The sequence below is a fragment of the Pongo abelii genome, chromosome 18, assembly GCF_028885655.2.
Source record: "Pongo abelii isolate AG06213 chromosome 18, NHGRI_mPonAbe1-v2.0_pri, whole genome shotgun sequence".
NCBI lineage: Eukaryota > Metazoa > Chordata > Mammalia > Primates > Hominidae > Pongo > Pongo abelii.
In genome coordinates this window covers 27,889,983-27,916,107 of record NC_072003.2, presented here as the reverse complement: position 1 = coordinate 27,916,107, position 26,125 = coordinate 27,889,983, and the positions used below count along the sequence as shown (strand labels likewise).

Below are 26,125 nucleotides of genomic sequence, written 5' to 3'. Positions count from 1 at the left end.
TTAGGAGTGCCGACCTTGGAATCAGGGCACTACTGCAGCCAGCAGGAGCCACCCACACAGGACCCCGTGCACTGCCCCGGGTCAGGCTGTGCTCTCACACAACTCTTTCCCCTAGACTCTTCCAACTGGGAGCCCAACAGCCAACTTACATGTGCAGAGACTTTTGTGCCTTCACTACCTCTTCTTTTGAACTGTAGCGGACCAGAGCATTTCCGTGAGGGAGGTTCAGGTGGAATGTGATCAGCGGGCCGTGCTGCATGCACAGAGTGCGCAGAGTTGAGCCATCGATCTAGGAAACAGTGTGGAAACTGCCAGTGAGAGGCGTCACCACGGGCCCTCCAGGAGGCCGTTTCAGGCTGCACCGCTGCCCCTCCTCTCTTTCCTGAGGCTCTGTGCTCCTGGCACCACTCTTCACTGACACTCTGACGTTACTCTGACGTTGCTCTGACAGGGTGCAGAGCCACCTTCCCCACCTCCACTGCTCCCAGAGCCATACCGCTCCGGCCTCTAGACTCCTGGACACGCCCCAGATCCCCACTGTGGCTCCATGTCTTCTCTCTTCCCTGCCCTGAGGACAGCATCCATCAAGGTTCTGTTCCCTGGGGGAGGAGGGAAGTGGGAGCTCAACACCCAGCCTCCAGAGGAGGGGGTAGGCCAGGGGCTAAGAAAATGCTCTCACCTCGGGGGCAGACCAGGGTTTCTCCACGTGCCAACAAGGACCACCTGTGTCAAATTCATCTGCAGGCCCTCATTCAAATGCAGAGTCCCAGCTCCTAGCCCAGATCTACTGACTCAATCTCTGGGTGAGGGCTGGGAATCTGTATGTTTGGTTGGTTCCCAGGCACATTACAGCGTGAACCACCAGATTCGACCACAGCCTGCCTGAGGTCTACAGACCACTCCTCTGCTGTTTCCTCTGCTTGGCTTCACTACCACCTAGCCGCCCTTGTCTCACACCCAGACCCGAACCTCTGTTCCCATGCTCCCTGGAGTAGCCACATAAACCAGTGTATCTGGTATCCTTACCTGAGGTGTAAGGTTTTTCAGAACAAGCCAATTTGTTATTCTCCCTGAGCTGCTCTCACCCCAGCTGGAACCTAAACAAGGAAAAAAAGGACAAGTCAGTTTTCCAGGACTGAAAGAGCCCAACTACAGTTACTCAGCAGATCACCTGGCCTCTTGGCTTCCTTCACTTCCTTGCACTTCTACATGGGAGGCTTTCTCCCTAGGCCCAGAATTTGAGCTCACCCTAGCCATGGCCAGGCATTAACTCCTATGGCAGGGGGCTCTGCCCCTGGGGACAGTGAACTCAGAATGGCTCCCAGTTGACCACACAGGAGGGCAGTGAGCCACAAAAGGCTGCATCTTTTTGAGATCTTCTCATTGATAGGAGCTAAAATCATCTCAAACGGTACCATCTGGGGAAGACTTCAGTAATGTCTGATCACTCTGCGTGTGTGTCCTTCAGGGAATGAAGCTTTAAGGGGATTCCAGAGCTTACGATCGCACAGACGCTCCTTGTTTTCACCGGGGTTACTGCAGGGGCTCCCCATCTGGCCTTCCTGCTGGACCCCTGTGGCATCCACCCTTCCCCTGGGAGTACAGCCCACATCCCTGACCCCATCTACAACCCAAGGCACCTCACAAACACTTCAGGTGCTGGGAAAGACTGTTCCATGACATAGCTCAGGCCTATCCACCTCTCACGGAATCCTCCCCACTCCCTGCAATCCTCTCATCACTCCAACGGGTGCTTTCTCAGGTGTCTGGGCCTTGGCAGAGGCTGCCCCTCGGTTCGCTTGGCTCACTCCTACAGGTTTCCTGATTCCACTCAACTGCACCAAGCCTCCCTGGGGTGGGCTCCTGGGCCACTTTCACTAGCGCCCCTCGCTGTGTGCTGCCAGTCTCTTAGCTGGCATCCAGACAGATGTCTGTGGTCTCCAAAAACCACTCACACCACACCAATTACGTTAACTTGCATTCAGGAGCTTGGCACGTACTTTAGTGTTCTTTTCCTATAATTAATCTGCACCCAAAGGAAAAGCTGCAAGTTTTCCTACAGCCAATCACCTGTCTAAAGATGAGAAATTACACATTTAATCAGAAAATATTAATGAGGTTTTATTACTCATTTTCAGCTTCAAGATGGGAATGTTTGGTAGTTTGCAGGCAAGGCAGAGTGAAGGATAAGACTGTATTTACCAGGGAAACTGCTAGGCTCATCTGGGGCTGTGTGTGTATATGTATGGTGTGGAGACGGCACAGGCAGGAAATGATGCCAGTACAAATCCAATGTTAGTCATTATAGAATGAGGAGAGGCAGAGGAACCAGACTGCCGGGGCCTTCTGGCTTATGCCTGTTGGCCGTGTATGATTAATCAACAGCACTCTCTTTCACTCTCAAATGTCCCCGTTTAATACAGGCCAAGCTACCCCCCTAGTCTTCAAGGCCCAGATGGCCTGCTCCCATGCTCCCCAGACTTGCCCAATACTGCCTTCTGCTCCATGTGATGTGGTTTAAGCCTGCCACGAGCAGGATGTTCCTACACATTTTAAGGTGTAGTCTTGAGGAACTTCTGAGACAACGGACTTCCTAATGCATTAATGTTACTGCGGCCTGTTGTGTGTCTTTGGGTGGATCATTTGTTTACTGAAGTTCTCATTCCCCCTGATGGAGGTGAGGCAATAGTTTACCGTTCAGGTCTCTGTTAAAACTCGACTGTTGGTACTGGTTAGCGTTTCGCAAATAAACCACAGAAACCCACCTTACGACTGCATCTTACCTGGGGTATATCTGGCGTCAGAATTTCCCCATCCTCCACCTATACGAAGGGGAGAATTATCCCACGTAGACAAGGGTGGCTTCTGACCAGTCAGTCCCGGAGGTGGGCGAGACGGAGCAGTAATGTTTTTAGGTGGCAAAGGGACCTTCCACAGCTCATGAGCCAGAGAGGTGTTTGTAACTGAACCAGGAGACCATGTCAATTTGGAATCACTATTTCTGGCTACTCAAAGGGGGGGGAAAAATGGAGAGGGGAGGAATAATGTTTAAGAAAGGAGGAAATTTAAATAATGACATCCATTCTCCCACAAAAAGCAAATCTAACAAAGAAACTATTAAAACCCCAAATCAACTAAACTGCCAAAAAAGAAAATCAGTCCAAAGGAAACTGCTTTCCATCCCTCCAAACACTCAAGCCATTGATCTGTTATTAACAGCTGTAAGACCTATGAAATTCTTAGGCCAGTGTCCAAAACTGCACTCGAACTGAAATGGAAAACAATCTGAATTGCTCTAAAATAGCAATTGTAAACTTCTTAATAACCGTAATTGAGTAACTCACGAAAGTCAGATAGGCCATTTAAGTGAATTTTAGAACTCTGTTGTTTACTCAAGGAAAAAAGGACTGCAAAAGAGCCCCAACTCGGGAGCTGCCAAAGGAGATCTTCATGGGGTGCCTGCCTCTCTGTGCTGAGCACTGGCTGCCAGGCACCTGGCATGTGCTGTCTGTGGTCCTGACACAGTCTACTGAGGACAGAGTGGGTAAGTAATTTGCCTATAAGTGTAATGTAGAGCCAGGATTCAAAACTAAGCCTGTATGGCAAAAAAAAAAAAAAAAAAAAAAAAAAAAAAAAAAAAAAAAAAAAAAAAAGAAAGAAAAAGGGAAGGAGGAAGAAAGGAAAGGAAGGAAGAAAGAAAAAGAAAAAGACAGCAGGCCCAGTTCCTGACACACATTGCCTCACAGCAATGGAGACATGAGTGGGTATGCAGGGACCAGGTACACAGTAAACCACATCAACTATCATACTAAAAGCATGAGGGGACAGCAAGGAGTGGAACAATTCCTGTCTTCCATCACTATCAACTCTTTTTCTTACTTCACTTACAAAGTGTGTGTGCATTAGGTCAGTACTACTCAGGGTATGGCCAGAAGACCACCACAACACAGTTTCATACAAATCTGCTGCAGGATGAGTCCAGATATTCAGAGTGCGCATGTGTAGACAGACAGCAACCTGACATTCCTGTAACTCTCAAGTGTGCCATCATTTTCCTAGCAATTCAGAATTCATGTTTACCGTATTTTACAAAAGTATCAGTCTATGAGGATTGGCATTGTTTTTTTTTTTTTTTTTTAAAGATCCTCTGCTGCAGATAGTCTGAGAACTAGTTTGGATTAAATTACATTTAATTACAGAGCTGCTGTGGCTCTGAGATGAGATGAGAGCTGTTCAGTGAAAACTGATTTTAGTAGATGACTGCTGGGTACAGTAAGTTTAAAAAGGAGTAAGGGATGTTAAAAATAATTTCCCAGGCTCACAAACAGAATCTCCTAATTCCCTGAGAAGACTGGACGAAAGAAGAGGGCATTAAAACAACAGCCGCAGCTCTGGCTGTGACCAACTCCCCCTTCTTGAGCGAAGGCAAGGCCCACCTGAAGTGCTTTGTGCTGTACTGCTGAGGGGAACGTTGTAGTTGGAGGCACGAATGGATGACCAGGCACTAGTTGAAGGCAGCGTGGTGTTCAAGGATGAGGATGACCCTGTGTGGGGGAAGAGTCCAATCAGCCACCAGAGCAAGGGACGTGGAGGTTCAGAAAAAGCAAAAGCTTCCAGAGAAATCAAACCGTAACAGTATGCCACAAGAAAGGAAACAGGTCCACTCAGGGTAAGATGGTACCCGAGACATCTTCCTTCTTGCCTTCAGAAGAGCATGCTGAGCAAGCTCGCCAATTCTCTCTGCCTTGGCTCAGCACAGGCATTTTCCCTCTGATTTTGTCCTCACTGGCTGTGAGGATGCGCTCTAGCAATGGGGCCCAGCCACCAAGACAGCATTCGGCTCTGCTTCCCAGCACTGGGTCTAAAAGGAGGTTCAAGTCTTGGTGCTCCTAACTCGTCCCTGAGCTCCAGTGACTTCTTACTGGCTATCCTGCTCTCTAAGGCACCCGGTCACAGACACTACCAGTGAACAGGCCCTCCAGCCTTCTCCATTACGCAATATATTCAGGCTCCCAAACCTGGTGTGGCTTCCCATTTGCCGGCCCTTCAGTCTTCTCCATTACGCGATATATTCAGGCTCCTAAACCTGGTGTGGCTTTCCATTTTCAAAACCCCATCAACCACTACTCTAGTTGAGCTCTAGACCCGACCACCATCTGGCTTACTACACCAGTTCCCTGACTTGTCTCCCAACCCAATCCACTCTGCTCACCACAGCCAGATTACCCCATCTTAAAGATTCTTCCACTCAAAGCCTTCGATGTTCTATTTCCTTTAACATCAAATTCAAACTCTACTGACTTTCAGAGCCATCGGATTCTTCCACTAACTCCCACGCTGTGAGAATTTACGCTTGGCTTAGTGTCCCCATGGGGGCAGAGCCGTCCGTGAAACCCAGCCATTTCACAATGCTGAGGACTCTTCTCTGCTGGCGCAGAGACACTTGTCACCTCTGTAAATTACACGTCTAATGCAACATGGTGGCTGCTTCACATGTGCTTTATAAACCGTTTAAAGGTACAGATGGTATTTTAAAAAGAAAATACTTTTTAATATTTAAAAAATTCATTTCATTAACACTCTTCTGGTACAAAATAATGGATGAAACACATCTAAATGCCTTGAGGTGAAAAGTAACCCCGTGGCAGGTAATAGGATTTTATTTGCTAACCAATTAAAAAGCACATCTGGATTGCAGGGATCCTTAAATTGGTCTTATTCTCACTCTCTGAAAGACAGCCTAATTTGCTCTTCCAGATGAAAGTCCTTCAATATTCAGAGTATATAAGCATATATAATAATATAACGTCTTTTACAAGAAACACCCATTTTTTAAATTACCATAATCTTGTAACTCAGTATAAAGTTAGTAACAACCTTCATTTGCTGTTTTTTCATTCCTTTAATACAACTGCTGGAAAGCAAAGGTTTGCTGGTCCTTTGTGTTAACTTATTAAATTAATATACATATTTGCCATACTAAGGGATGATAAAATCCTCAGACAGAATTCTGTCTGCCATTCTTCTTCTTCATTTTCTTTCTTTTTTAAAGAGACAGGGTCCCACAACTATGTTGCCCAGGCTTGCCTCAAGCTCCTGGGCTCAAGTGATCCTCCTGCCTCAGTCGCCCAGAGTAGCTGGGTACTACATGAGCCATTCTTAAACTGTGTTAAGTGTCACTCAGAAATTGATTTGCACCCCCTACGTACCACTGTTCCTGTCCCTGAGGTGGTCAACTTCCCGCACAGTATTAATTGAAAGATTGTTTATGACACTGCCAGGAGTGACGTAAGGGTCAGTTTCAGGGTCAATGTTTGGATAACCTTTCCATGGCTCACCAGGACGAAATTCTGGAAATGGAAATTTAGAATTAGTTCAAAGCTTAATCATCATTTTAAAATCCATTAATAAATATCCAAAACCTTTATTCCTAAATCCTATGCAACTCTCAAATACTTTCCAATTTATACTAACACTCTAAGAGGATGGTTCAGTTAATACAATTAGTATTATAGAAGCTATTCTTTACAAATTACTCGCAAGTTTTTACAACTGAAATCATCTTGCTGAATGTGAATATACACACCCACACACCCACACGTAATATATACACATACATACGTGTGTGTGTGTGTTAAAAAATCATATATATGTATGTATGTTTGAGACAGGGTCTTTCTCTATCACCCAGGTTGGAGTGTAGTGGTGCAATCGCAGCTCACTGCAGCTTTGAACTCCTGGATTCAAGTGATCTCCCACCTCAGCCTCCCAAAGTGCTGGGATTACAGGCATAAGCCACTGTGCCTGGCTGTGATTCATGTTTTTTTTTTTTTGAGACAGAGTCTCGCTCTGTTGCCCAGGCTGGAGTGCAGTGGCATGATCTTGGCTCATTGCGAGCTCCGCCTCCTGTGTTCACGCCACTCTCCTGCCTCAGCCTCCCGAGTAGCTGGGACTACGGGCACACACCGCCACACCTGGCTAATTTCTTTTTGTATTTTTAGTAGAGATGGGGTTTCACCGTGTTAGCCAGGATGGTCTTGATCTCCTGGGAACTCGTTACCTGCCCACCTCAGCCTCCCAAAGTGCTGGGATTACAGGCGTGAGCCACCGTACCCGCCAGATTCATGTTTATTTTTAAACAGTAACATTTAAAAGTGCTTTAAGCTTTAAGACAAATCACAAAGCTACTGCAACTCAGGTAGGAGAAAGCAGGCCATAAAAGCACTTCTGGTAACTCCTATGTATGAATGAAAATACTGCAAGTTACTCCCTGACACAACTTACGAGAAACAGTGAATTAAAGTTTTTATTGTTGTTTGTTGTCTTGCTCTGTTGCCCAGGCCGGAGTGCAGTGGCGCAATTTCGGCTCACTGCAAGCTCCGCCTCCCGGGTTCACGCCATTCTCCTGCCTCAGCCTCCTGTAGCTGGGACTACAGGCGCCCGCCACCATGCCTGGCTAATTTTTTGTAGTTTTAGTAGGGACGGGGTTTCACCATGTTAGCCAGCATGGTCTCGATCTCCTGACCTCGTGATCCGCCCACCTCGGCCTCCCAAAGTGCTGGGATTACTGGCATGTGCCACTGCGCCCAGCCTGAAGTTTTTAATATAATTCTTCATGCTGGTCAATGGGACTCACTTCTACCTCTGCTGCTTGAGCATAAAGGCATAGGTAACAGGCTGACACACTCCCTTGCCCAAGACTTCATACTTAACTTTTCCTCTATCACTTCTGCATTCCTTCTCATCTGCACAGGTCAGTCTAAGCACGCCGATCTGGGCTACATCAGTAGTAAGTCCAGATGTAACAAAACCTTAATGGAAACACAGTCTCATGAAAGAAAGTGTTAGAAAAAATTTTACCTGGTGGCCAATTAACACTGCTAGAGCCATTAGGCGATTTGGCACGTGGCCAGCCATCTCCTATTGAACCTGGAGGACTGGCTGGTGAAGTACTGCTGTTCATAAAGTCATAGGGAACAAATGGAGACTCTTCCAGCCTGAAACCACTTGAAATAGCACCTAACAAGGGAAGAATAATAGACAAATGTGAGCAAAACACACACAGATTTATTTCTTATAGCTTTTCAAATGTAACATGAACACTTTCCATTAGATCTGTGGGCTCTAGGCTGTGTTCTCTAGAGTAACTCTCTTATATTGAGATTCTAACATCGCATTTGAAGAATGTCTGAAAATGACAACTGTGAATTTCATTTTAAGTTTATGAGATGCATAAACATCATTAAGTGACCAGAATATGAGTACAAACTTATTTCCAAATCATTAAAACACTTGTATGGTGGAGGGCTATGATAGCTCAGGGGTTCTTTTTAGGCAATAAAAATGTTTAAAAATGGATTGTGGTGACGGCTACACAACACCATGAATATACTAAAAGACACTGAATTATAAGTAAATTATATCTCAATAAACTGTTAAAAAAGAAAGGATGGGGCCAGGCACGGTGGCTCATGCCTGTAATCCCAGCACTTTGGGAGGCCGAGGCGGGCAGATCACGAGGTCAAGAGATCGAGACCAACCTGGCCAACATGGTGAAACCCTGTCTCTACTAAAAATACAAAAATTAGCTGGGCATGGTGGCACGCACCTGTAGTCCCAGCTACAGCTACTCGGGAGGCTGAGGCAGGAGAATCGCTTGAACCCGGGAGGCGGAGGTTGCAGTGAGCTGAGATCATGCCACTGCACTCTAGCCTGGGAAGACGGCAAGACTCCGTCTCCAAAAAATAAGAAAAGAAAAGAATGACACCAGAAGGAGTAAATTTGGAAGGGAAAACCAAGTCTCCTCCATTCATGTTGAATTTGAGGTGGATGCAAATAGAAACCTCACTTGCAACTCCAGCCGGCTCCCACTATGAACATCTATAACACACAGCCAGGCCCTGCATGACACTCCAGCCCCACTCTTTCCTCTGACTTCAAGTCACAGTGTGCCAGCATCCACACGGGTAACTCAGGGATGATGGAGCTGGTCCCTGACACGGCCTCGCACTTCTCGCTGGTGGGCACTGTCCTATCCCTGACTCAGTGCGTCTCCACTGCTTCCATTTCCCCTCTGGCTCTGGCATCCTCAATCTTGTCACTCTGATCTGTGTGAACTATGCATCTGTTCTATAAGCGGAATTAAAGCCACTTGGGAGTGAAATGGGACATAAATGAAGTAATGGCTGTACAGGATACATGAGGAAAGCATAACTGCCACATTTCAAGTGATTAATTCTTACACCTGAGATGATAAATGTAATTATATATTTTTTTCTAGTAAGAACAATTTCCACTTATGAAAACTTCATTTAATCTAAGAGAAACAGATGACATAACGAGGCAGCAAGGGTGCAATTTTATTTCATTAATCAACACAAGGGGAACATCAGCAAAATGAAATGTAAAACCTGCGTGATAGGTTCAGTTTAAGCAAATGGAGCTAAATGTACAGTGGAGAATATTTGTCTTAGAGGTAGGGCATCTGATGAGATAGTGATGAAGGCAGTAATGGCAATGATGGCTATGATCTGCTGACCACTGATGTGTCTAACCCTGTTCCGGCACCTAAGTGCCTGAGATGCATCGTCTCATTCATCCTCAAAACATCCCAAGAGGGCCACCATAAAAAAGAATGCAATCATGTCTTTTGCAGCAACATGGATGGAGCTGGGAGCCATTACCATATGTGAACTAAAGAGAAAATCAAATATTGTATGTTCTCACTTTTAAGTAGGAGCTAACCAATGTATACCCAAAGATGGAAATTATTAATAGGCTCTTGGGACTCCACAAGTGGGGAGGGTGGCAAGGGTTGAAAAACTACTTATCGGGTAAAATGTTCACTATTTGGGCAATGGGCTTACTGGAAGCCCAATCTCCACCAGTATGCAATATATCTCTACCAGTATGCAATATACCTGTATAAAAACATCAACATCTACCCCCTGAATCTAAAATAAAACTAGGCAGGGCATGGTGGCTCACGCCTATAATTCCAGCACTTTGGGAGGCTGAGGCAGGCGGATCACTTGAGCTCAGGAATTTGAGACCAGCCTGGGCAACATGGCAAAACTCCATCTCTAATAAAAATACAAAAAACTAGCCAGGCGTGGCGGTGCTTGCCTGTAATCCCAGCTGCTCGGGAGGCTGAGGTGGGGGGGTCACCTGAGTCCGGGATGTCAAGGCTGCAGTGACCTGAGATTGGCAGATGAGGGACCTCAAGTTCAGAAAGGTTAAGTTACTTGCCAAGTAGCTAATTGCACTCACGTGTCACTTAACAGGGCTACATTTGGAGAAACTAGGCAATTTCATTTTTGCGTGAGTATCAGAGTGCCCTTACACAAACCTAGACAGTAGAGCCCACTACACAGCAAAGCCCTATGGCCTAGCCTACTGCTCCTAGGCTACAAACCTACAGTGTGTTACTGTACTGAGTAATGTAGGCAACTGTAACGGAAGGGTGTATCTAAACATAGCTAAACAGGAAAGGTACAATAAAACAAGGTATTACAAGCTCAATGGACCCACTATTGAATACATGGCCCATTGTTTACTGAAACATTGCCATTAAGTGGTGCATGACTGGAATAACAGAGTCAATTAGTAGCAGAGCTAGGTCTCAAACCTAGGATTCATATTTATTTTGCCATTTCCCCATTGTCTCAACTCCCTGTTCTCACTCTTCAGGTCAGAAAAATTCCGGGCTGGGCCTGGTGGCTCACGCCTATAATCTCCAGCACTTTGGCAGGCTGAGGCGGGCAGATCACCTGAGTTCAGGAATTCGAGACCAGCCTGGCCAACATGGTGAAACCCCGTCTCTACTAAAATTACAAAAATTAGCCAGGTGTGGTGACACACACCTGTAATCCCAGCTATACTCAGGAGGCTGAGGCACGAGAACCACTTGAATCCCGGAGACAAGGGTTGCAGTGAGCAGAGATTGCATCACTGCACTCCAGCCTGGGTGACCGAGTGAGACTCTGTCTCAAAAAAAAAAAAAAAAAAAAAAAAAAATCCCAAAGTGACATTCCCCTGAATGGCAAACAAACTTAGAATCAAAGGTCTGTTTGGTTTATGGTCTAGTGGTTCCTTCTATTACACGACAATTTTAATTTCTGAAAATCATTAGTCCAATGTGTACAATCTAGAAATCTGACCCTATAGTTAATACACTTTCAAAGTAAAATTCAATAGAAAAAAAAGGAATGTCGCAAAAATATCATTTTACTAGCAATCATACATTTGAGGCTGCTTAAGCTAGAATCACCAAACCCTATCAATTCCACTTCCTCCACAGCTCCTGGATAATGACTATACTAGATCTACTCCAACTCTCCACACTGCACCCAGAGGCATCATTCGAAAGTGCAAATCTGATCATGTCATCTCCTGGCTTAGTACTCTCCAACATACAAAAGACAATGTTCAAATTCTTCAACAGTTTATAAGGCTCTTAAAATTCTAGCCCCGCTCCACCTCTCATGGTTTCCCCTGCCTTCACCTCTGCCTGCCTGACTTGTTTATCTTTCATATCTCAGCTTCAGAGATCACAGGCCTTCTAGAAGCCTTGCCCAACTGCCTCCAACCAAGGCTAAAATAAAAAATCTCCTTCTATACATGTCACCAAATCCGTCTGGGTGCTGAGGTGAAGGGATTTTATAAACTGCCTGAAAGTCACAGAATCTTAGGCCCATAGAGTATCTGAGACATCCAGTTTAACCCTTCTGTAATGCAGAACTTCCTAGTCAAATGTCCTTGCCTCCACTCCCCTTAACAAATCAGACTTTTCTTACTGTAGGTGTGCAGCGAAGGGTTAGCATAGCAGACTGGATTGCACATTCCAAAGTGTGCCAGGACTGTGGCTTGTTCAGCTCCTGTGCTTCTCCAAGCCCATGGACTATTCTGCCAGCTAAGAGTGCCTCCGCATGCCTTACACCTAGGCCACTCTAATGATATGATTTACGGCGAACACCTATTCTTTTCTGCCTGAGACTCGGGTCCGTCCTGTATTTGTCTGACCTCTGAGGGGTCTGTCTGGAGAGGGCTGGAGACTGACTAGCTGATCAGTTATGCAAGTGTTTCAGGCTTAAACTGCTGAATGAAATAATGAGTTAAGTGAGTTACCAAGCTTTTCTGCTTTTAATTTCTGAAACTCTCTTGCAGTGCACTCCCTCTCATGTCCACTGACCTTTCTCTCTCTTACCTAGACTACTTTAAGTCTTAACTGCCTCTAGGCATCCATCATTTTCATGTTTAAAATCATTCATGGCACAAAAGTTTTCCATGATTTGCACCACACCTACTATTCCATCTTCATCAACCTCTTTTCTGTCATTTGCACCTTCACCCCCAGATATGCCGAGATACAGAATTCACCAGGCAGTCCTCTTTGAACCCCGCATGCACTATTCTTTCTTGGTTGCTCTTCCTGTTTGTTTGGTAAACTTACTCTCCTCAAGGTAAGTCTTTTTCACCTTTCTAGACCCACCACACCTGCAGTTATTCCTGACTCAATGCTCCTAAGGAACTTGGTATTATTAAACTATTATAAATATTAACTTTGATATTACCTATTACATTGCACTAAAGCTGCTGACATACTTTCGTTCACAATGAACAATTCCAGGGCAAGTAATTTTACATACATACATACATTCAACTGTAAGCATGTATGTACATTGTGTCTATGTATTCCAGGCTAACATAGCCTTGGAAAGGAGAAGATACTCGATTAATATTTGCTGGGTGAATGGATAATACTAAATAAGATGAAAATGGCATTTCTAAAGAAAATTTAATTGCTGAAAAGACAATACTGTTAAATCCATATGACTTACACATAGCAATAAGCTATATAAAGAAAATGTGTCCATATATAAGGAATTGGTAGAAATAAAATTATGGGCCAGGTGCAGTAGTTCACGTCTGTAATCGCAGCACTTTGGGAGACCAAGGCGGATGGATCACCTGCGGTCAGGAGTTTGAGACCAGCCTGGCCAGCATGATGAAAGCCTGTCTCTACTAAAAATACAAAAATTAGCTGGGCATGGTGGCTCAGGCCTGTAATCCCAGCTACTCGGGAGGCTGAGGTAGGAGAACTGCTTGAACCCAGGAGCAGAGTTTTCAGTGAGCTGAGATCATGCCACTGCATTCCAGCCTGGGTGACGGAATGGGACCCTGGTAGAAGTTTTAAATGTCCTACTAAGAACATATCAAATTAAATCCAGTAAATGTTAATAAGTGTAATAATATAAGAATAAAATCACTTAGAAAAATTTAAAAAGCCAAAGGGAAAATAATTTTTAAAAATGTATCATCTGATCCCTCCTTTATAAAACAGAGTAGAGGTAAATTTTGCTTTTCATCTGAAAGTCTCTTATTGTAACTAAGACTTAATAATAACTTTTTTTAAATGAGGAAAAGTTCTAAGATAATTTGGCTTTGAAAACACATTTAAAATAAAATAAAGGCCTAAATCTAGTAAGCTGCAGGTGTGTGTTTTTTTTTTGGTAAAATGTATCCTTTGTACCATGTTTGCTGGAGTTTTGATCCAAAGATGTGTTCACAGAAATGCTGTCCACTGTCGTCCACTTCCTTAGTCTTGACTGTGGCTCTTTAATACTGTTCATATCCATATTTACATTCAAGTTTGAGTTCAAGCCTGAAAAATTAAAAAACAAAACAAAACCTTAGAAAATACAGCACATTTTCTTTCTAGTAGCACAACTTCTATTTCCTAGAAAAACATGTAACTAATGTTTTCAAATCATATAACTGTTAATACTATAATTTAGTTATATGTAGAAAATATTTCTCCATAAAATTTTGATGATTTTAAAACTCCTTGGCAAAATAAGAGGGAGAAAAGTTTTAAGGAAGCCAGATGTGTAAGTTTACTTGGAATAAAATGTATCTGTTTAGCTATTTCCCAAGTGTACCTATGCATGAAGATCTGTGGTCACTTTCAGTTGCTATCTTTTGCTTGCAAATTCTAAAGTAAAAATGTCCTGTACTAGCAATTACACCTAGGCGGGGGACAGATATATCTTAAGGCACAATTTACTTGACCTTTGCTGATGAGGCCCCTCAGACTTGGATATTCTCTTGGAACAAGAATGGAAATTTCAACCTTAGATACAGTGGTTAGAAAACAATTAAGCTAGTTTTTCTTAAAAGAGTAATCTAGGGACTATTAATATTAGAATCACCTAAAATGCTTGTCTAAAAATGAAGACTTTCCAGTGGGAGCCAGAATCTTTGTTTCACAAATTCCCAAGAGGTTCTTATTCTAAAGTTCCAAATTAACTTGTTTTAAATTCTCTGGTCTGATGAGTCCATGTGATGTTAAGGTCTGTCAAACCTGAAAACTTTAAAAATACAAATTCTCTAATACCATGCGTATTTTTGCAGAGAGCAATTAAATTTGCTACTCTTCGACCTATCAATCAGATCAGGAGTTGACAATTTTTTTCTGCAGAGGTTCAGTCGGTATCTCAGGCTCTGTGGGCCACATGGTCCTGGTGTCTCCATGCAACTCTGCTGGTGCAGCACGAAAGCAGCCACAGACCCCAGGTTAGAGAAAATGTGGCTGTGTCCAACAAAACCTTACAACAGCAGGCAGTGGGGCCATAGCCTGTTGCCCAACTTAGATAACTGTATTGGTATTTGCATGGGCTAAGCAGACTTTCTTAATCAAGAAGTATCCCTCACTGAGAAGCCAGCCAGGGCAGGAAATCCTATGCTTAGAACTTATGTGGCCAATTTATATGTCAAGTGTGTAGTCAAACAGGAAGAGCCAGCTCCCTTCACTGGTGAGACAGAAACTTCTCCCTGTACTTGGGTATCATTCTTTTACTACTAACTGTTGTCTCTGACATCACCTGGCCACCAAATGGCTTCTTCCGTATTCACCCACAGTAGTAACTGACAAGGGAACTGTTTTTGGAAATGCACAGAGATCACTAACAATCCTAAGGACTCAAAGTGCAATTTATGTCCCAGGTGAGAGTCTGTGGTAATACCAGGGTGAGCCAAACCAGTTCAGTCACAGAGTGAGGCAGCAGCCGGGGCAACAGCATGCCCCGGCCTCTGCCCACAGCCCAGAACACACTAGTTAACTGATGGTCTTCAAACACTCTGGCTAACAACCAGCAAAGCTGGTTTACAAGAAACCACTGTATGGAAAAAGAGAGAGAAAAAAAGCAAAAGGAACAGGGCATGAACAATCAATGGTCAAAATATAATCAAGGGCACAAGAAAAAAAAGAGACCTAGGAAAGAAAAAACATATAAGCTCAAAATCTCCACCCAGGAATAAAAGCCTGGAGATAACAGAGAAAAAAAGGAGAGGGTGGGGGTGGGGAGTTGCATGTATAAGAAAGGCAATCTCCTTTCTTACCTCCATTTTTAAATTTATATCAGTAATCATTTATACATACTTAGACAGTAGTTAAAACTTCAAGTTCTGAGAGCTAGCAAATGTGACTGTGATCATCCCCAGCTGTTTCACCTAAACAGCACTGCTCAAAAATTCTCTGGTGTACTGTTTCTAATAAGAACATCAGCCTTCCCACCCTTAATATCCTACTTAAGATTAAGACAGCTAGTCCTTTAAAAAGTGAAATGTTTCCTTTATTCTAATGCACTTTAAACGAGTGTGGAGCTTTTGAAATAGTGTGATTTTGAAGGCTGGGCACGGTGGCTCATGCCTGTAATCCCAGCACTTTCAGAGGCCAAGGCAGGCAGATAACCCGAGGTCAGGAGTTCCAGACCCGCCCGGCCAACATGGTGAAACCCCAACTCTACTAAAAATACAAAAATTAGCTGGGCGTGGTGGTGCGCGCCTGTAATCCCAGCTACTCGGGAGGCTGAGGTGCGAGAATCGCTTGAACCCGGGAGGCAGAGGTTGCAGTGAGCCAAGATCTCACCACTGCACTCCACTCTGGGTGACAGAGCAAGACTCTGTCCTAAAAAAAAAACCAAAAAAAAAAACTGTGATTTTCTTGAGGAGAGAGAACTTCCCTGAACGTGGAGCAGGTTAAAACTAGGAGAGGGGATGGCAACTCTCTGAGAGGGAAGAGCTAAGAGATCAATGTAGCTTTCACGAAGGAACAGAGCTGTAAGGGTACGTGTGAAGGAGGCAGGCCTGTGATACCTAAGCATCAGTCCAATACTTGGGCCAAGGAGAAACCCACCTATAGGGAAGTTGCTGAAAGCATTTATTGGTGATGGCCCTTTTTGCAGCTCAGGTGTAGTGTGGGGCATGACATTGTCGAGGAAAGACTTCATGGCTGGCTGATGGAGTGGCTGCTGCTGAGATGGTGGAGTCTGCTGCTTCACCAACAGGTTTGGATCAAGTTGACGAGATTGTTGCATCATTTGCTGCTGCACGCTAAGAGGTCGACCCTTAAAACAATGAAATGATTGGAAAAAATTACTGGGGGAAACAGTCTTTACAGAAAACTACATATTCCTCTTCATTTTTGAATTCACTTTCGTCTCAGCAGAAAGGTGAATCATCACTGTATAATGTTCACATAACTCATGGGCAACCAGCAGACTTAATGAACAACATACTGCATTACATCTTAGTAAGACTGTTTTAAGAAAGACATTTCTGAATCTCTTGCTAGAATGGAGATAAGCAGAATTTATTAACACAAAGACAGCATCGCGAGTTGGAGGGCAGGCTCTACCTGCTGGTCTTGCTGTGGCCGGTTCCCAGAAGGCACGCTTCTCTGACTCTGCGCCCTTTGCTGCTGCGCTAACAATCGCTAGAGGAAAGATGGCGAAAAGGTTGTTACTATCACACCATTACAAAGTTGTGTGCTTCCAAATGATGACAGCAGATGGACCTACAGAGGCACGACGTGATCTAGCCAATGCCAACATGTCTAGCATTATCTAGTACGATCTCTTCCTTGGACTCTCTGGTTTCTAGTCACTGCTGAAATTCAGTCTTTAGTTCAATCTAAACTTTCACTTCAACAGAGAAACTTTTCCTAATCATCCTACTCCCACTAGCACCCCAGACTTGGCTGAGGCCTCCTCTCACAGCATTCTGCACTTCTTCAAAACATTCTTCACAAATGTTCACGATCTGTCTCCCCCGATACACTGTAAGCTCCATGAGGACTATGACTATGCCTGTTTTGTTTAGTGCACTATGTCCTGCACAAGAGTCTAGTGTTTGGCATACAGTAGATGCTCCATAAATGTGTACTAAGAAAGACTATGACTCTGCTTACCTGTAACTGGGAGATCTGAGAAAGCTGGTTTAGCTGGGATAGCTGGTTCAGCATGGCTACCTGTTGAGGGCCAAAGAGTGGATTCAGGCCACCGTTGTTTGGTGCATACTTCAGCAATGAAACTGGAACCTTAGGATCACAATGGTAAGTTAATGATCTTGATAAAATAACTCACACTAACTACATGTACTGTGTGTTTTAAGTTGTCAATAGAGCAGTTAAATTTGTGGACTATTCATTGGGGGTTATAGTCGTTGTCTCTGAGTTACTAACTGACCATTCACTTACACTTTTTCATGGGTTAAGTAAAAGATGACAGAGATGCATCTTAAACTAGCCACTTTTACTTTGCTTTTGTCCTACTCTCAAGAATGTTTTATAGAAGAAAATGGTAAATTTTGGATTTAAATTATCCCTGACTTATCCTTCCTACAACCTTTTGTAATAGTTAATTCAGAACTAGCTGACTCTCAAAGATGCCAATAAATATGATAATGCTTAGTTAGCCATTTTATTCAAATACAAAATCATGCAAGATCCTTTTTGCAGGTAAACAGGAGAATGTAAGGAAAGCTTATTTACCTGAGGGGAGAGTAATGGAGGAGGCACTTGAGCACGGAGATTAGGCTGAGATGAACTAAGAGGTTGTGCTGGAGGCTGCTGCATGCCCCGGGGTTGTGCTGCTGTGTTTCCAACACCAAACATACTGGGATTGCCATTCTATAAAAACAAACAGCAACAAGTAACAGTGGGATTCTTTAGGGACAAACATCTCATTGCCACACTGTACTATGATTTAAACACAGTAACTATATGTAAGAGAGATCTTATTACTAATACAAATCATTCAACTGAGAGCCTAAAATACACATCTGGACTTACCTGTCTAACAGAATTCAAGTTTTGCATACCCAGCCCTGCTATGGAGCCAAGGGCCTGGTTAGGTAGTGCACTATTTGAAGGGGGAAGCTTCATGCTTTGACTGGACATAAACTGCATGTTTTGGGATTCATCTGCTACAATGCCATCCTGATTGGACAGACAGAAAGATGTGCAACACCAGCCAAGCAAACAAGTGGAAGGGAGAAATCATTGCAGGAACAGAAGAGAAGTCACATGACATTCCAGCATCAACAGGAAACAGGTAGAAAACAGAAGAGATCAGATTAGTGTTAATTCTAGAGCACACAAAAAGAGCCAAACATATTTCATGGGATTAAGAAGAAAAATATAAATGCAACCTCTATGCTAAAAAGACAGTGAACTTCAAAATCCAGTAATAAGATTTGGTACTGGATTGTAACACTTTATATTATATAAAAGGTTTTAAAATATTAGTGTGAAAATTATGCTAGTAAGCGTACTGGTTTATCAAGTCAGAGGTAAAAGTAAAAAACTTTACCTTATCAAAATAAGGATTGCGCTCCATGGAAGACTCTTTGGAAATCTGAGGCCGAGAACCAGGGCCTTTCCCGACCGTTCGATTGTAATCACCAATATTTAGGCTATGTTTATCTATCTCCATTCGTTTGTCTTGTAACATTCCTAATAAACGCAGGAGACTATGTTATCAAACAGGAAGACAACCCAATTGGTTTCAGATAAATTTACAACAAAAGCAAAACACTCACTTTCCAAACTGAAATGACTTCAGCCAAGACAAGGGTATGTGAAAAACACACTTGCATTTCATAAATTTTGCATTCCTCACAAGTGAAGTCGCAATTAGGAGATACTGTTATTTTACTGAAATAATTAACTTGAAATAGACTAGTAAACAGAAGGTGGCTGGCTGGTAACCTCACTTTTTTTTTTCTTTTTTTTTTTTTAGACAGTCTCGCTTTGTAGCCCAGGCTGGAGTGCAGTGGTGGGATCTTGGCTCACTGCAACCTCCACCTCCTAGATTCAAGCGATTCTCATGCCTCAGCCTCTCGAGTACCTGGGATTACAGGAGTGTACCACCATACCTGGCTAATTTTTGTATTATTAGTAGAGACGTAGGTTTCTCCATGTTGGCCAGGCTGGTCTTGAACTCCTGACCTCAAGTGATCCGGCCGCCTCAGCCTCCCAAAGTGCTAGGATTACAGGTTATGAGCCACCAGGCCCAGGCTCGTTTTAAAAAGACTCTTAAGCTACATAAATTAAGGCACCTTTAGCCATCTCTAATCTGCTGAGTTTTATAATACAGGTAAGTTTCCATTGACAAGTAATAAAAACAATCAGCACCCACTGTGATTAACCACCATTTAATAAATGTTTGGTTTACGTCAGTCGCCATTATAAGTGCTTTTTCATTTTTTTTTTGAGAAGGGGTCTCGCTCTATAGCCCAGGCTAGAGTGCAGTGGCGTGCTCTCGGCTCACTGGAACATCTGCCTCCCGGGTTCAAGTGATCCTCCTGCCTCAGCCTCCTGAGCAGCTGGGATTACAGGCACCCACCACCACGCCCAGCTAATTTTTTTATTTTCAGTAGAGACAGGGTTTCACCATGTTGGCCAGGGTGGTCTCAAACTCCTGACCTCAGGTGATCTGCCTGCCTTGGTCTCCCAAAGTGCTGGATTTACAGGCGTGAGTCACCGCACCCGGCCTATGAATGCTTTATGTGTACTAATTTAATGCTTGTAACTCTACTGTTATCGCCCTTTTAGCAGATGAGGAAACTGGACACCAGACAGGGTGACATCTTCCCCTCTCTTAGGCTTTGCTCTGTCTGCTCCTCTCCTCATTCTGACTGCTCTGCAATAAAAAATGATCTTCTCTCGTGGAAACTTTTTTCCTGCAAAATCTTTGCTGGATATAGCCAGCTCCAGCCCAAAAGCTACTCCTATTTCAACAAATCTTTTAAAAGTGGACAACGCTCTCTACCACCCATTCTCACCATCTGCCCATTCTGGTTTCTCTTCCTCTATCCATGCTGAGCTCATCTCGGGTGCTTCTTCAATGCTGGGATACTCTGCGGCTGACAAAGTAGACTCAGGGTCTCAGTCTTTTGACTCTCTCTGTAAACTTGCTTTCCTTAGACTTCATTCACTATCAAGGTATCAGCAGTCACTCCCATTCAAGTGATGCCCATATAATAAACCTGTAGCTTAGACTTCACAACTGAGCTCAGTCCCACATTTTTACCTGCCTGCTAAGCACATCCACTTCGATGTCCCATTGTCTTTTTTTTTTTGAGACACTGTCTGGCTCTGTTGCCCAGGCTGAAGTGTAGTGGCGCAATCTTGGCTCACTGCAGCCTGTGCCTCCCCGGCCCAAGCAATCCTCTCACCTCAGCCTCCTGAGTAGCTGGGTCTAGAGGCATGTACCACCACGCCCAGCTAATTTTTGTATTTTTTTGTAGAGACAAGGCTTCACCAAGTTGCCCGAGCGGTCTCCAACTCCTGACCTCAAGTAATCTGTCCACCTCAGCCTCCTGAAGTGCTGGGATCACAGTCACGAGCCACTGTGCCCGGCCTCATTGTCACTGTTAACACAGGTTTTCATCTCCCTATTCCTCATTCTCGATGTTTTCTCAATCCTCAAATCTCATCCATCATTTCTTTGCAACTGCTGTTCTTTGAGATGTCTGCCACCACCATAATACTTACCTTTACTACTCTCATTCCAGGTAAGTGGAAAAGGAAAACATTTTAACAGAAAGAAAACAATTCTTAAAGTAGCTAAGAAGTACTGTTCCAGTCATGAATCTGGTATCTAAAAAAATCCACCTTTCACACTTGTTTAAGAGCCCTCTCTTGAATGTCAATAATCCTTACCACAGCTCTCTCCTCTGTTCTCTCTCCCTGTTAAGATGTCATAATTCACTGATAACACCCAAGCCAGCCATTGTGAACTCTTTCCCCCACTCTCTTCATCTAATCCCGTAACCAATTCCAACCAGTTCTCCGAAGTCTCTCTCCAAGCTGTTCCTTCTTGATAATTCACATTATTTTTGCCTATACAAATATCTTTTGAAATAGTAGCGGCTGAGCACGGTGGCTCACGCTTGTAATCTCAGTGCTTTGGGAGGCCGAGGCAGGCAGGAGTTTGCGACCAGTCTGGCTAACATGGTGAAACCCTGTCTCTACTAAAAATACAAAAAATTAGCTGGGCGTGGAGGCAGGAGAATCGCTTGAACCCGGGAGGCAGAGGTTGCAGTGAGCCGAGATTGCGCCTCTGCACTCCAGCCCGAGTGAGACTCCACCTCAAAAAAAAAAAAGAAAGAGAGTAGTGTGTTACATTTTTTCCACATACCATTCTCCAACACTTTTGCATCCCTTTAAAAAGAAACTCAAATGTGGCAATCTCCCTTCAGTCCACCAGTCCTCTAGTAAGGTCCATTAGTTACCAATGACTACCCCCGAGCCCCACTGTCTAATCCATTCTCTGACAACCAGTTTTCTCTTTTCAAAACTCTGTACTCACTTGGCGTCTGAAAAATTATTCTACTCTAACTTGTCCCACTTCTGCTTAGGATCACTCCCCTAAATACCATTATTCCCCAGGACTGTCTTCGGTCCATTATCCTCCAACTCTCTCTAGTCAAATTATTCCTATAGCTTACACTATCATCCACATCTAATTAATTACACTTCATATCTCCAGCCCCATCTATTCTGGGCTTCACATCCAGATTTTCGACTGTTTACTGGACCAGATGGTTTTCAGAGCACCTTCAAACTCAGTATCTATCAAGCCTGCTATTCCTGTATTTCTTAACTCAAATAATGACCATTTATTGATTTATTGTCTTTCAGCTCCAAATTCACCCTTTTTGACTGCTCTATGAAAATATATCTGGACCCTTTACATTTTTTTCCTTAGCCAGCTGGTACTGAGGCTTTGTCAGAAGAGGGAGCTCGAGGGACAAGGCAAGAGGAAGGGTGTTGCTTCCTGGGCCAGCATGTGCACTTGGTAGGCATGGGCAGCCCTTGCAGCTTCCCCACTGCCTGGTGGGTCAGCAGCACTCAGTGGGAGCTTCTCCCAGCATTCCCCTCCCTCTCACATCACAGTTGTGCTGCAGTGTCTCCGGTGAGATACCTCTCCATGAATGCCTTTTCCCAGCACCCTAGAGGGCAGATTTCCCACAAGTTCCACCAGCACGACATCATAGCAACTTCTGTGCCATTCAGTGAGGCATGAAGGAGGCAGAAACTTGTCCTAACAGGAAAAGGTTCACATTCTGGACACAGATTTTTCTTGCCTGTAAAGCTTCTGTTATCCACAGCATCACAGGATGCCTTCTCCACTATTGTGGCACTCTTCACAGCCATCATGTCTTACTGAGGAGCTCATGTCACAGCAGAGGAAATACAGGACTGTGTTCATGCCCATGGAATTAACTGGTCTTACCATATATGCCATTGCCTGAAAGTAGCTAACCAAATTAACAGGCTTACTAAAGAATCAGTTACAAAGCAAGTTGGGAGACAACATCCTAAAAAGGTGGGCATCTGTCTTAGGAGGATGCGGTATGTCTCTCCATAATTTGTAGGTCGTGAGAATCAAAAGGTGAAAGTGTGAGTGGCTTCTCTCACAATTATACCTAATGAGCCACTTACAGAACACTCACTTTCTGTTCTGACAACTGCTGATTTAGAGAACTTAGTCCTTGAGAGAGAAAACGCTTCCAACAAAAACCACAACAATGGCTCCACTGCCCTGGAAGATGAAGACTGCTACAGGGACATTTTGCACTCCTTGAGATGTGAAGTCGCAGGCAAACAAACAAACAAAAACTAGTCTACTGGCTGGGGTAACTGATGTGATTACAAAATGAAGGCAGTGAAGACTGTCTGGAACCCAGGGGATTCTCTGGGATGCTTCTTAGTATTTCCATACCCAGTAGTGAAGGCCAATGAAAAACGATGGCAACCACAAAAGGCAAGGACAACTGCGGGCTCAGATCCTTTGGGAATGAAGGTTTGGGTTACTTAACTCCACCAGCTAAAGAACCAAGAGCAGCTGAGGCTCAGCCTGAAAGTGAGTTAAGTACAGAATAGGCAGTGAAGGGAGGAAGGCACAGATACCAATGATGGCTTACGAGCAATTACAGAAATAACAATGGTAGTAGATTTGCATATTTTCTATTGTTTGTCATATGGATGTGTTAATTTGTATAGGCCAAGCATTTTTTTTTCCTGTTTTTACCTTATTCACAAGTTATTACATGCTAGGTTTTATAATTCAGTCTTTAGGTAACAAACTGTGACTGAATTTCTGGGGTGATTATATAGCCAGTGATGAATACAATGACCCTTGGGGCTGTTCATCTCCTCAGTTTAGAGAGAGGATGAACACTTCTTCACTTGCAAGAAAGAAAGCTGTATCTTGTTAAGCAGAAATGCAGAGTTGCGTTGCCATTGTACTGGACAAATGTGTGTAGAAGAGTACATATGGAAGGTGAGTAGTCAAAGGGTTGGGATGAACTGTGCGGATTACTGACTTATTTCCTCTAGCTCCAATTTCACCCTTTTTGATTGTTCTGTGAAAAAAAATGAACTTAGGCCCTTTATAGGTTTTTTTCCTTCGCCAGCTAGCACTGACATTTTGTAAGTAGAAGGTGCAAGAGGAGAGGTTTGGTTTCCTAGTTCTGGTCTGCTGTCTCCTGCAGCACAGCAGCTTTGCCAGCAACAAGGCACCTACAATGCTCACCTCGCCAGTGGTTGGCAGCATCTACCAGCATGCCCTCTGGTAGCTCCGTAGCGAGTGCCTCCCATGAGACACCTCTCCTGTGCCCTGCCTTCACTGGTATCTTAGAGGGTGGATTTCCTGCACTCCTACTGGCATGGCACCATAGTGAGAGGAAGGGGGCTCTTTCTTGGGCATGCTACATCAGTCCTCACTGAGTTACTTCCCCTTGTATCTGCTACTGCTACTCCAATTCCTTGTTAAAGTCTTGTATATTACATTTTTCCTGTTAGCAAATTACTGCATAGTTTCTCCTGACTGGACTCAGATTAACACACCACCATCTACTAAACCGTCCAGGTAAGTTTCCATCACACTCTCTCCCTCATCCTGCCTAACAAATTGGTTCAAACTGGTTATCAATTTTTGCTGATTCCAAGTCCTATGTCTCCATGGAATTAGATTATTTGCATCTACTGTCTTGGTTTGGAGCTTTGAAATAATTACTGGCTACTGCAACAAGTACCTACTGGTTTTGCTATCTTTAGTATCTTTTCTCTATCTCCTGCTGCCAATGTTTTCTATCCTATTTTCAACACCAAGATGATTTTTCTAAAACATAAATCCAAACCATGTCATTCCCCTGCTTCACTTTAATCCCATATTTTAAGAATAAAGTTCAAATTCCCAAGCTCCTCATGACTCAGCACCTACCTTGTTTTCTAGCAACTTTATCCAGGTGACCTTTCACTACCACCACCACGGCTGCCCCCACCAAAACTGTTTTTCTTGACTCATTCTATGGAGTGACTTGCCATTCCTCCAGTATGGTTTCAAGAGTCTGTCACACATCTAGGCCCTTCTACATGCTGTTCCCTAATCAGGAAGACTATACCCTCCAATCTGAGTAACTCCCTCTTGGCAGGATTATGTGTAAAGTAATCAGACTAATATCACCACTGATCTGCACAGTGGTCCTGCACTTCCAAGGCACATGCACTCATTTAACCACAGCATGTGTATGTCTACTGGAGAGCACAGCCTCCCCCGTCCTGATCTACATCAGGGCTCTTTCAGTAGAATCATGTCATGGATGTGCGTGTCCCTCAATGAGGAATATAAACAGGTTTAATTTTCTCTTACCTCCAGAAAGGTCCATCTTATTGCTTTGTACATTTTCCTCTGGTGAGTCTCTCTGAAGAAAGAAAATGCAGCATGTTAGCAGACCTTAATTTATCAATGAAAACAAATAAAAAATGAAGAATTTTACTGTGTTTCATTATCTGTGAAATTCAAGTGGATCATAAAGCTTCATTTTTCACCGCCTAATGTAATTTTTAAAATGTTTTAAAATAAGACATGTGATTGAAGTTTTTAGCTAAAACCATAAAAATGAAGGTTTGGAGGCTGATTTTACTCTAACATTAAGCACATTCCTAAGGACTCGAAGATGAAAAATAATTCTTAAAAAGAGTTACATCGAGATAAATCATGGACCACCATTAAAAGAGGAAGGAGCTGCTAAGAAAACATACTTACCGAAAAACTGATATTTGAAAACTGTTTAACAAATGGATTTATCCACGCTTCTTCTTGTTTGTTTCCACCTTTCATCATTCCCTTTGTAAAATAAAAGAGTAGAAAAGATGCCATGGCCATCTCTGTTTATCTGGGTATAGTGACGGATTAATAAAACTTAAGACAATCCCCAATTCTCATTTTTAGCCAATAATTTCTCCTCCAATCAACTCTTATCAGAGTTGTTAATAATTAAAAATCAACTTATTTGATTTTCAACTTCCTTTGCTCCAGTCCTCTGGTATAGCTGTAATGTACAGAGAAATCTCTAAAGGCAAGCAGTCAGAAGGAAAAGACGGAAGCAAAAGGCCTCGATGACCCACAATATGAAAACAGGGCCTCTGAGTAATGGAGAACTGTAAGATTAGTTATAATTTAGATTTCTGGAATTCTCACTCCAAACCAAAGTAAAAAAATAGTGACTAGGTTCTCAGGTTAGTCCAAAGAAGCCAACTTAACCCGTAATTTAATTATGCTATGTGCATCCTACTGAAAAAACACCATGTGTTTTCCACAAGAAAAAGTATTTTAAAATTTCAATTTGTGTTGACAAGGACACAACATCTCTAGCGGAAGTTGAACCTGGGATTCCTCCTGCTTAGGGCTGGCTCTCTGTGGCTGGTTGGGGTATGGGTGGTACGGAAACTCCATTGAGACATGCATGAGTTAAGAGGATGGAGGGTCTGTGA

At 43.5% G+C, this 26,125-nt stretch overlaps 1 protein-coding gene across 17 annotated transcripts in view; it reads right to left on the bottom strand.

Annotated features, from left to right (window-relative positions):
• Positions 1-26,125, bottom strand: part of TNRC6A (trinucleotide repeat containing adaptor 6A) — a 213,092-nt gene that overhangs the window by 2,318 nt on the left and 184,649 nt on the right. For 15 of the 17 annotated variants that reach the window (XM_054533659.1, XM_063717218.1, XM_024233423.3 and 12 more), the window contains 14 exons: positions 25,398-25,478; positions 25,002-25,053; positions 18,651-18,793; positions 17,831-17,968; positions 17,249-17,377; positions 16,697-16,774; positions 16,196-16,406; positions 13,532-13,663; positions 7,861-8,019; positions 6,210-6,350; positions 4,437-4,544; positions 2,784-3,005; positions 1,027-1,097; positions 150-289 (listed from right to left, as the gene is read on the bottom strand). In XM_054533659.1, coding sequence (XP_054389634.1) covers positions 150-289; positions 1,027-1,097; positions 2,784-3,005; positions 4,437-4,544; positions 6,210-6,350; positions 7,861-8,019; positions 13,532-13,663; positions 16,196-16,406; positions 16,697-16,774; positions 17,249-17,377; positions 17,831-17,968; positions 18,651-18,793; positions 25,002-25,053; positions 25,398-25,478 — 1,805 coding nt within the window. The remainder of the gene's footprint in view (positions 1-149; positions 290-1,026; positions 1,098-2,783; positions 3,006-4,436; positions 4,545-6,209; positions 6,351-7,860; positions 8,020-13,531; positions 13,664-16,195; positions 16,407-16,696; positions 16,775-17,248; positions 17,378-17,830; positions 17,969-18,650; positions 18,794-25,001; positions 25,054-25,397; positions 25,479-26,125) is intronic. The other 2 variants (XM_054533661.1, XM_063717213.1) reach the window with 1 other exon arrangement.